The sequence below is a fragment of the Acipenser ruthenus genome, chromosome 7, assembly GCF_902713425.1.
Source record: "Acipenser ruthenus chromosome 7, fAciRut3.2 maternal haplotype, whole genome shotgun sequence".
Classification (NCBI taxonomy): Eukaryota; Metazoa; Chordata; class Actinopteri; order Acipenseriformes; family Acipenseridae; genus Acipenser; species Acipenser ruthenus.
In genome coordinates, this window is record NC_081195.1 from 31,402,746 (window position 1) to 31,415,241 (window position 12,496).

Here is a 12,496-nt window from a genome sequence, read left to right on the forward strand (position 1 = left end):
CTTTTTTCTTTTTTTTTAATCTGATGAACTGATTTTATTAAATTTGGAAGTGGTGGTTTCCAAAATATTGAAATCTATTTAAAGGAATGCACAGTGTATACAATGTTTTAAAAAAAATGTTTTACAGTACATGAATCAATCAGGCTTGTCTAGTTTAGCATTTATACTGTTTACTTGTTTTACTTTCTACAATATTTCAACAGTATTGATTCATTGAGGTGTTATGTTGCAGTGACCTTTTAAGAACATAAGAAATGTTACAAACAAGAGGTCGTCCATTTGGCCCATCTTGCTCATTTGGTTGTTTATTGATCCAAGCAAGAACTTAATCAAGCCATTTCTTGAAGTAACCATGTAAATCAGTTTCCATAAGTGTTCCATTTTTACATTCCTTGCTCACATTTTCAGGACCACTTCTAAGATACCCGTATGTTTAAAAAAAAAAAAAAGAAAAAAAAAAAAAAAAGCTGATTCATCGACATGAAAGGGTAAAAAAAACAAAACGCAGTAATACATGTGGAGCTGTGGATTACTGTGTAACGTTGCAAGTAACGCTCTAAAAACTATTATGCATATTAAATTGATTAAATCAATGCGTATAAAATAGGTTAAATTATTCTTTTTTACCTTATTCGTGTTGATTTGTATCAGTTGGTGGGTCAAAGCAAAATACAAATAAAAAGTTGTTTTAGCTGTCAGAACAGAGGGCAGACCAGCAGACGCTCTTGTTTACGTGAGGATCATCTAAAACATCTAAAGCTCCTGAGTGTTTAAGACTTTAATTTGGAAAGAGCACAAGTCATTTTTTGACGTGGGTGCTAAAAGAAATTAAATAACTTTTAAAACAGCAAAACTGTATATAATTAGTTCTGATGTTGACAGCTACCTGCAGAGACATTGGTACATGTTTCACAACACTGATTTTTATGTAATGAATTGGGTGTTTCATGCAAAGCTTGTCTTTGTTTATTTCTACTGCCATTATTTATATTGTGTACTGTTTTGCATGTTAACTTCATTAATATGAAATAGTTACACTGGAAAATAATATATCTGCAGATGTTATGGTTGAAAATGCAGATTTTGAGATGGTATGCTTTTTACAAATGCACATTTTAAAAGGCTAGCGCGACCTCTGCATCTCATTAAATGGTCACGCAAATTAGTTGTGTTATCAGAGTAGCCCAAACATTACTTTCTTTACTTTTCTCTCTTGCCATCTTACTTTAGAAAATAATTGTCAAACATCGAAAGGCATTGCAGCTCGGTCGATACAGTATTTGTAATTCTAGCACAACGCTCTTAACTTGCTCTGTTACTTTGAAGACTCCTGCACAGATCCAATCCCATCAGTAAACACTCACAGGGGGCGGGGCAGGGAGGAGAAGGTGAGCTCAATTGCATGCAGATTCAGTGCGTCAGACCTGAGGGGAGCAGAGAAGCTCTGTGCTTACTGCAAAAAATAATTGCAAATTCCAAATTTAATAAAAAAAAAAAAAAGCTTTCCTTTACACAAAAACAATGTACAGGATGACTATCGACAGTTGTCAAATGATACGATGCATCGATGTATCGCCTCAGCCTTAGCTTCAAGTAAAGTATTTCTGTGTTATTTTGTTATATATAAGAATTTAGAGATTCCTTGTAATTGGAGTATTTGAAGCTATCCGAAATGCCAGTTCTCTTTTTATATGCAAGAAATTAAAAAAACGGTGTATTTTATACTAAGGGTTGCACTTTTTTACCAGTTTTATTTTAATTTTATAGTTGCTGGCAATGACCATTGAATACACTGAAACTGGAAATATTTAAACAGCAAGTATTCCTCCATGCTGTAGCATTATTAACTGTGTATTAGCCTCTTATGCACTTTGCATTTGCAGAAAAAGGAATTTGGCAGCCATTTGACATGTAATGAACATAAGATCCAAAGTATCGTGATAGTATCGAATATCATGATACTGTCATGGTATTGCATCGAGCCTCCCTAAATTAGGTAAATTAGGTATTGCAGAACCTTTGAGTGTGTTTCAAACATACAGAAAACTATCAACACATCAGTGATATGTGGAATAGAATGTAATGACAATTGCAATATCCCTCAATAACTCAGTCAATCAGGTGCCAGTAGCACAAAAACAGGTCACCATGGTCCTAAATTCACAGTGAGTAATAACGTCTTGTAACCGATAGCCATGTTAAGTTTATCCGTACACCAAGAGGTCACAAAAGCAATTTTCATAACCTACACAAATAAGTCATATGCATGTATGACTACATAAATACCTTCAGAACTAAAACAAAATGCGGATGATAACATTTAGGAATGCTGTTACCCCACAGCTCAATAAAAAATAAAACGGTACCTCGCTACACGTAGCAACTAAATCAATGAAAATAAAATTATTATTATTATTTATTTCTTAGCAGACGCCCTTATCCAGGGCGACTTACAATTGTTACAAGATATTACATTATTTTTACATACATTATTTTTTTTACATACAATTACCCATTTATACAGTTGTTTTTTTTTTACTGCGCAATCTAGGTAAAGTACCTTGCTCAAGGGTACAGCAGCAGTGTCTCCCACCTGGGATTGAACCCACGACCCTCCAGTCAAGAGTCCAGAGCCCTAACCAGGGTAAAAGCATCATGAAATAAACAACAGTGGCAAGATGCTAGCTTGGGCGCGGGTGATTTTCGGTTCACACTTGATCACATCGGAGGGGAGGTGGGCACGTGATGCACAGCTGTTGCAGACTGACCCCTGAAGGTGGAGACGTGGTTAAGATGCTTGCTTGGGGAGTGTGTGGTTGCAGACTCAGACCAAGCCTCCGCTCAGTAGGCCTTTAAATACAATATAAATCCTGCTATACAATACAGGTCAGTGTTTTTTAATTAAAAGTAACGGCAACTTAGAAATGACAAGAGAAGTGTACTGTAGTTCACATGAAGCATTGTAACACTTTGTTACTAAACTTACACTTCCTGCCCTCTCCAGCTCGTCAGAGAAAAGTCGGCTAAATGTTGGCCATTCCACTGCTGTACAGTAAGTATTTCAGCTAATGTGTGTTTCTCCCCCTAGACATTCAAGCAGCCAAATGACTCATCAATTTCCTTTTTTGGGGGGGGGGGGCGGGGGAGGGGGGTGACGACATATTTAAAAGGTCAGAGCTCTAAATTAACATTGCAATGGTAGCAAGTATTTTGCAGTGTAGAATTTTGCTGCAGCAGTGATGTGTTTTTTTTTTTTTATCATCCTGACTGTCCATTCCATTGCTGCTGTGCTTATTCTTTTTAGTTTTAAAAGAGATCTCGAACTCACTCTACCCACAACCTTACTTTCCTGCCTATCATGAACCATGACTGATGATTAAACCAAACCCACCCCACATGCTTTGCTAAATTATCAACTTATCCCTCTCCCAAAAGCCCCAGACATATGGAAGTTAGTAATTTAATTGTTTAAATCCTTTAAGGAAGAAGACCATTTGTAAACTGATTAATTTTTATTAAATCTGCAGAAAAGCATCACATTTGACTGCATGCTATTTTTAAATGAATCTTGTCTGTGGGTTTATTAAGGAAAGAAACGAATTATTTTCTAATAGTTAAGGTAACAGTCAAATTGGTTGTCTAGTCGACACTTAAAAAACAAAGATACTACAGTGACAGCCCTAATGATTCATTCTAGATAACACACATACAACATAGCTGTGGACTGTGAATTGAAACACTACAAAGAAATAGTTTTATTTCTTGCTAAAGCTTAATTGATTTCCCAGCAATTTTTGCAATTCTCTGTTGCTTTCCATTTGACTGATGTTTGTGAACAGTTCATTTTATTTAAATTACAGTAACTAATGAAAAATACTGGACACACAGTAAAGTATGTTACACATTACATTCTCCACTAATTTAAATCTGATTTGTTCTAGGCTGGATCGCAGTTGCAGTGTTGTTGACAGTCCCCCAGATTACATTTCAATCAGAGTATCAGATTTACATATATCTTTACAGAGATATTGCCTAAAGATTCAAGTGACTGCTCAAAGAAAAACATTCAAAGTTTTATAGACATTTTCTTAATAACCAAAGATGATTTCAACCCGATTTGTAACAACTTTAACATGTTACTTATTGATACAACTCCTTGTATATTGTAAAATGCATAACATTTCCTGATAGCCAACTAAAAAATCCGTTAAGATCTTTCTATCAGGGGTAAGAGGATGTGTGTGTCTCGAGATTGACAAGCCCATCTTGATGTTTATCTTACCGCTCTACATTGTTGCAGACGACTCTATAAAAGTATCAAAAAACCCCCAAGCATGATCTCAAGACCAAAAAGTACCTCACTGGAGCAAACTACTTTGTCCCTTAACCCCCATTGAGATACACAATGAATTTACCTTTACAAAAGACAGCTGTTCACGAAGACAACCATCAAGTAAGTTACCACTGATTCATTTTCCCCTGACAATAGTGGAACCATTTAGAAACGATAACACTTTTTTTTTTTTTTTTTTTTTTACCAGCCTTAAACAATTTCGTACCGTTTACTTTGATATCAAAACTACATTTTTAAACAGCTGCATCTATAAAGACACTTCATACAGATACAAAAATGATTACCATAGATTTTTTTCTTACCCTGTGCACTAGTGCTCAATACTACTAGGCTATTCACTGTGCATAATCAGTTCTCTGTAAGTGTTGCATTTGTTTTTTCAGACATCAGATATTATTATCATCATAATTATTATTATACAATATACGGTTATCAAAAAAACTCTGTGGCCCAAAACTACCCAAAGAAAATAAAAATGAGCAGGGCTTTCATATTGTTGACTTAATAAAAACAGTAACGTCAGAGCACTATAAACCAGTACAAACACACTGCGTGCTCAAGATTCCTGAAGCAGAAATCAAAAGAATGAATCCACTCATTTAGCTTTTTTAGGTAAGATTTCGATTTTCAATGTTATCTTTCAGGTAATGTTCAAAAGCACATTACTGGGTAAGGGCATCTGCCAAGAAATAATAATAATAATTACTTGCAATTCACAAGGAGGTTAGGTCTATTTAATTTCACTAAATGTTTATTTCATGAATGAAGTTGAAGAGCTATATGTGACCATGCATGTCATCTCGGCCTTGTAATATTCAATGCTTTATAACTGAAGTGGATGGGAATCGGTAAACACTATTTGCAAGATATAAATGATACAACAAACCAAATATAGAAAAACAATTTTTGTTTTATTGCCATAAATGAACTGCTAGTCGGGGTTAACTGTATACAAGAACAACATTCAGAATCAGGCCTCAAACCACTTATTATTCATCTCCACAATTTCTTTCATTACACACCACACTCCCGCCTTATTGTAATACAAACTACACAAAACTTTGGAGAAATTCATAACGATCACTTTCAGTCTGAAGCCATGTATATCTCTCCTCTGCTCCTGGTGTGTTCCCCTAGTAACGTCATCGGTGCGTTGCCGGTATTTTCCGGAATTACTGATAGTTTTACGTCTCTCGGTGCCAAAACATTGATCACAGAGATTTAATTTCTTGCTCATTGTGAAAGTAAACCAAGTATGACCCCAAAGCCAAAAAAAATGATTTTCTATTCTATACAGACTTTAATTTTGATTAAATAAGCACATCTCTTCATATAACCTTTATCTAAAAATGACGGACAGATCTTGTAGATGGCCAAGATAGCAGAAGTGGCTACAGTAATCAGCAAAATGATAGTAATGATTTTTATATGGAAGACAGATACAAATACCTTTACATCACATCAATAGCCTGCTCTATTGTATGTTTAGATCAAGTTTCACCACACTTTACTAAACAATTCTAAAAATATGAAGTAGCCTGTATGTGACATACAGACGGATAGGCGCACAGAGTGCCTCCATATACCCCCAGATTCTGATTCTCTTCATTAAAGAATGCCCTTTGGAAGTTTCATTAGAATTTGACAAGATGTCTAGATTAATGAAAAAGTGTGACATTCAGACAAACTTCAGAAAGACTAAAAAAAGTTGTTAGCTAGTTTCATCACAACTGAATTCTCTGGATATATATAGTATACATAGTGTTCCATGTTTCCAGTTTATTCCGAATTTTACTGAAAAATTACAGGATTGATTTATTTATTTATTTTTTTAACAGGACGTCGGTTTTTACTGATTTATACCTGATTTTTGTCTATTATTCAATATTTTCTAGGAAATACACAATATTTTGATTAAAATTATGTTTTATTTTGACTCTGACATTGTAATAAGCAGCCCTACATTGTATCCTAGGATACAGCAGACATTTAGACAGAGGATGAAATAACATTCAAACGTGGTTCTCTGTCACTTCACAAACACATTATCACCTGATTATGTTGGCCAATCAAAGTCTGATTATTTTGGCAATTGCTGGGAGTGGTAACTACTAGCTTGATCAAAAACTCAACTGAAATACACAAAAATATAATATTTTTAGTGGATGAGGAATGGGGAGAAAACGTAAATCAGTTTATGAATATTTGAAAGAAAAAAATGTTTTGAAGTATACAAAAAGCAAAAATAACAAAAGTGGGTCAGATGAGGCAGAAGCAGCACAGCACTACAAATACTGCTGCACCGAGATAGACGTCCCCGCTGACGATAAAAGAAATAAGCGACATTAAATTAAAACAATAAAGTGAACTGAAGTTTTTACACGTGCTTTAATAAAGAGAGCGCAGAATATGTTAATGAGTTTGTCAGAGCGCTGTGCTTTGCTGGACAGCCACTGTTTATTGCAGACTGCAGGGAGGTACGTATTGGTGACTTTGTGTGACGGTACTGTCCATCAGCTAAAACACTGCTTAACACTGCCAATCTTAATCCTAAATATTTGACAGAAAATGGTGATGCTTTGGTAAACTTGTGTAACGCATTGATGGAAATGTCCAGTGTGATTTTTGACACATTTCCCCGATGGCTTTCACCGCCCAGTTCTGTCAATTTTCTGTTTTGTACGGATGTCATGTTCATACCTTCTGTATTTCCATCAGCAAAGCGATTGCCCAAACGTTCGCAAAGTACCAGCTACAATCTCTATGCATCATATTACACATGTAAAAGTGTGTAGACAGATTCCCCCCCCCCCCCCCCGATTTTTACAGATGTTTCAGTTAAAAACTATTTATTAACATAAAAAATAAAATAAACTCCGAAAAATTCCCAGATTTTTTTTTAATATAAAAACTGAAAATGCAGAACACTAAGTATACAGAACAAAATGGCAAAGACAGAAAAACAGAGCCTACAGCTGATACATTCAGTAACTTTAGCTAAAGAAAGCCCTTTCCTGGTTTCATCTGAGTGACAAGTGGTTCTTCAGATTGCTGCAAAACTAAGAGTGACAGTAACGTGGCTACAGTACTCCCTCCTCCACTATATCCCCCCAGCAGAGGTTCTCAATCGCAGGGCTGTTAATGCTACCAATACTGTTTGCAGCCTCATCGCTTGAGTCGACACAGCTAAATAGAAGTAAAAGAATCGAAATGCGTCACATTTTATAAACATCCATATAGGGGCTCGACAAAAACAAACATACAAGAAACACATATTGTACTAAAAAAACCTTACAGTGACAAATGTGTTTTGGCACTTAAGAGTGTTACTTTACAATGAATGATAAGCAGCATATGTAGAAATATACTGTACTTGGGTCAGAGTTCTATTCTGTTCTTGTTTTATTTAGAATTACTGTACATGATAAAAGCATAGACTTAATAAAGACAGCGCTTGAAACTTGCACTATCCGTGAAGTTGGCCCCCCTCCAAACAGCACAAACGCTGAGTCATATATCATTCGTCTGTGCCGTTGAAATGAATGTTTTCACTGTTATGGTTTCTGAGATATTAACAATATTTTTTGGGGGAGTGACGTCACTCAGCCCCCCTACAATAAAGGAACTGAACCAAACTTGTCTAGTTCATTTGTGCTGGTTTTTGCCGTTGAAACAAACGTTTGTGCAGCTATGGTTTAAGATAGTAACAATTATTTTGTAGGGGTGTGTGATGGGATGCAGCCTATTTTGTGGTGGTTTTGTGTTTTTTGTATTGTTTGTGTGAGGAATGTGCCTGGGCTAATGAGGTGTGAATTGCCCAAACTGCCCAGGCACTTGTATAAAAGGGAGTGGTTGGGTATGTTAGTTGGTGAGTGATTGTGAGAGTGAGAAGACCCGTATGAGAGAGTGAGTGGTTATTTTTGGTATAGTTTGTTTAGAGCCTGTTTTTGTGTTTGTCTTTTTGGTTGGCAATTGTGCCTTTTGTTTTGTGTATTTTGTTTAATTAAAAGCAGTGTGGAGTAGTGGTTAGGGCTCTGGACTCTTGACCAGAGGGTCGTGGGTTCAATCCCCAGTGGGGGATACTGCTGTTGTACCCTTGAGCAAGGTACTTTACCTAGATTGCTCCAGTAAAAACCCAACTGTATAAATGGGTAATTGAATGTAAAATAATGTGATATCTGTATAATGTGAAATAATGTATAATGTGATATCTTGTAACAATTGTAAGTCGCCCTGGATAAGGGCATCTGCTAAGAAATAAATAATAATAATAATAATAAAAGTTTTTTATTTTCCCTGCACATCCTGACTCTGAGTCTCCTTACCCCCCCCCCCCCCACCCACCCCCCACCCCCCACCCCGTAAAACAATAAACGATTACATAAAACTCAAAAATAGGAAAAAATAAGCACAGAAAAATACAATTAATAAAACCCGAAAAACAGAAGCCCTAATTATAATATGTACAATTAGTATACCCCAGACTGTTAATGCTGTACAGCGGTGCCCCGCGTGGTACACACATGAACCACAGTACAGTTATACTGTCATTGTACAAAAGACCATACATTCGATCATATTACTGTTCCTTTGGTGCCGCGGTTTACACTTGTGTCACAATCCCAGTGGACATTTTTATAAAGGTAGAGAGAATTATTATTATTTGTTTATTTAGCAGACGCCTTTATCCAAGGCTACTTACAGAGACTAGGGTGTGTGAACTATGCATCACCTGCAGAGTCACTTACAACTACGTCTCACTCGAAAGACGGAGCACAAGGAGGTTAAGTGACTTGCTCAGGGTCACACAATAAGTCAGTGGCTGAGGTGGGATTTGAACCGGGGACCTCCTGGTTACAAGCCCCTTTCTTTAACCACTGGACCACACACATATAAGGTGTCTTACTGTTTTGTATATACTGGTGGCAATAATAATAATCATCATCATCATCATCATCATCATCATCATCATCATCATCATACCATTCGTTAGTGCTAGGTCAGCTGGTTAGTGCTGTGTTACCAGAGCATCCCTTTAAGACTGTGTATGTTAGGAAGGGGGGGGGGGGTATAAATTGCAATAGGGAAATAATTGTATATATTGGGGTTTTTCACAGAATATCAGTGTTCATAATGTACATACACTTAAGGCAAGAGGACTGAATAATATTAAGTAGAACTTGAAAAATTTGAGATGCAAAAAAAAAAAATCGCAACATTGCCATTTCTATACATCCTCAATGTACACTTGTTTCAGATTCACTACACTATGAAACAGTAAGTGAATACAAGGACACACTTTTTCTAAAACCGGACTAAAGCTATGCCAGTGATGAAAGAAAGACTGAACTTTCTTCCATTGCTATTCATATTTATTTTGTTAGTATTCACTTGTGTAAGCAGTGTCACTTACCAAGTGACATATTCTTATCAAAGAAGTGTCAATACATATTGAAGGAAAGCAGCATTAGCGTTAATTTTGCAGCACTAATGCAGCACAAACGAATGACCCATATTTGGTTTAAACCTGTTGTTATAGGGGGACTGTGACGTCACACCCTAAAAGAATCGTGAATAAATCTTGAAAGAAAACAGAACTAACATTCATTTTGCAGCAGAGACCAGCACAAACGAATGAGACAAGTTTGGTTCAATTTGGTTATTGGAGGGGGGCTGAGTGACGTCACTCCCCTGAAAAATTATTGTTAATATCTCAAACCATAATAGCAAAAACGTTTGTTTCAATGGCACAAACGAATGACATGACTCAACGTTTGTGCTGTTTGTAGGGGGGCCAACTTCACAGAGCTGGGAAAACAATGTATTTAACATAATACTTCTCGCTCCTGATGTATCAAACCACTATTGTGGGTTGTGGGTGGCTTTTGCGCATAAATGAGTTGTCTCCTTCTAACCTGACTCATCATGCTTGTATTACGGTGGGCACAATGGTACAATTATAACCAGAGGATCATCTCACTGTTAACACAATATGTGGCCTATATGGCATACCAGATATGGAAGCAGTACTACTACAACTGTACTTAGAAAATGTAGTTAATTAAGAAAGTAAATTCCAAACTTAAAAATGTCTAAGAAAACAGAAAAAAAAGGTAATAGCATCTTTACAAGAACTGGAACACCCCATGTCACACCGCAGTGTAGCATTAATTTGACTGTTCCAATTAATAAAGATGTGTTGTGATAATGTGAAAAGTTGTTCAGTTTACATTTATTTTCAGGAAAAAAAGTGGTCAGGTTTAGGGATGAAACAATTTTTCAGTAGTACGATATATCGTGATTACAAATATTCGTGATCATATGCTAACCCTAACCTATCCTAAAATTATTCGATAATCGTAGAAAACGATAGTCACATACTCACTCAACATGGCTTGAAATAGAACAGATGCTTTTCTCTCTAAATAAGGGTAAACTCATCAGTGTGTACTTTGCCTACAAAATATATATATAGCGGGGAAATACCATAGGATGTACATCCAATGTACAGAATGTGGCAAACGCACAACAATGAAAGCAGGAACAACTTGCCCTTAAGTACCAGCCGGTGGAGTTAAAAGACGTCAGCAGTCAACAAGCAAGGTCACTTTAAGAACATACTTTTTTTTATTTTTTGTAACTATTAATAAAGGTAATACAAGGGCAATTCCATTAAGATTATTTTTCTTCCACCTGTGTGCTAGTATTTTTTTTCATTCTTGCCAGAACCCTACTCTTTTTTTTTAAAAGTCTGTAGCTTCCTTGTGTTGCAGACCATATCCCACAGAAAAAAAACATATAACCTGGTATTTTTTTTTATTTTTCTTCAGTTAAAGTAAGTGATAATCGGTGTATAGTGAAAGAGTGGGCTCACAACTACTCGTATCGTGGAAATTAACTATCGTTTCATCCCTAGTCAGGGTACCGCCCCAGATTTATGCCTGTGCACACACACAGCAGGCTATCAGTAAACACACTACGGAAATGAAAAGAGCAGGCTCATTATATTCTGGAATTATCTGTCCATAACAATACGCAATATAATTCATTGTATTAATATAATGCGTTTCTGTCAAACTTCAAAAGACAAAACATGCGTCAGCGGTTTTTTTTTAAAAATATTATTCAGGTTGACAGCTGGGCCTTTTCATAGCTACCTACCGCTCTATCAACAGTCAGCCACTATCTCCGGGGCAACTGGTGCAAACATTTGCCATAATATTATTGTAAAACCATCAGCATTGTCTGCGTAATATATTTAAATTGTATTTTTTTAAAGAAAATATTGCCGCCTTCCCAACCTACCTACTCTGCTCTCAAAAAAAAAAAAAGACACACTGCACTTGGATTGAACTTGACATTTTGAAATCGATGGCTGACAGGCACCACTTCTCAAAACGGTCTCGATGTTATAACTTTTGTACTTTCACTGACAGTGGCACTAGCGTTGTGCATACATATTTGAGTTCCCCTACATGCAGCAACGACATTAAACCCGACTCTGTGTTACGACAGGCCTCGTTTTTTTTGTTTACAGTTGATTTATTTTACATCTTATTAACCGGAACCCCGTTATACTAAAGTTAGTACCACCCATCTTCTCTTTTCCCATTTACCTTGGCTATAAAATCTTTCACCACATCAAGATCTCCATTTTTTAAGGACCACATCAGCTCCTTGTCCCCCATCTTTCCTGCTTGTGCAGCTGCTTGCTTCGTGGTACTGCGGCTGCGTTTTCAAATTAGATGATCCTGTCTGCGTCTCGACTCTGATGCGAGTTTTTTTTTTTTTTTTTTTCCAACCACCCCGTCACCTGCTGCAAATAAAACTATGTAAATGTTTTATATGTGTAAAATAAACTTTCACACATTAAGCTATTTATGATCCGCCTTTTTCCATAATAAAAAAAAACACTTCCGCCCCCGCAGCTCCGGAAGTAATACTCTTGCGTTCAAACGTCATTGATTTACCGTGAAGCTTACAGGAATGCGCGGTTCCTTTACCAAAATGGCGACTCATTTTATTATTATTATTATTATTATTATTATTATTATTATTATTATTATTATTGCTGTTGTTAATTTCTTTTACATTGATAAATACCTCTTATTCTGCAGTTATGATAACAGAAAAGATGTTAAT

At 36.2% G+C, this 12,496-nt stretch overlaps 1 protein-coding gene across 1 annotated transcript in view; it reads right to left on the bottom strand.

Moving 5' to 3' along the window:
• The window catches only part of LOC117416160 (myotrophin), a 36,980-nt gene extending 24,714 nt beyond the window's left edge, over positions 1–12,266 (bottom strand). The window contains exon 1 of the mRNA XM_034027232.3: positions 11,971–12,266. Coding sequence (XP_033883123.1) covers positions 11,971–12,042 — 72 coding nt within the window. The 5' untranslated portion in view covers positions 12,043–12,266. The remainder of the gene's footprint in view (positions 1–11,970) is intronic.
• Positions 12,267–12,496: the final 230 nt, after the last annotated feature.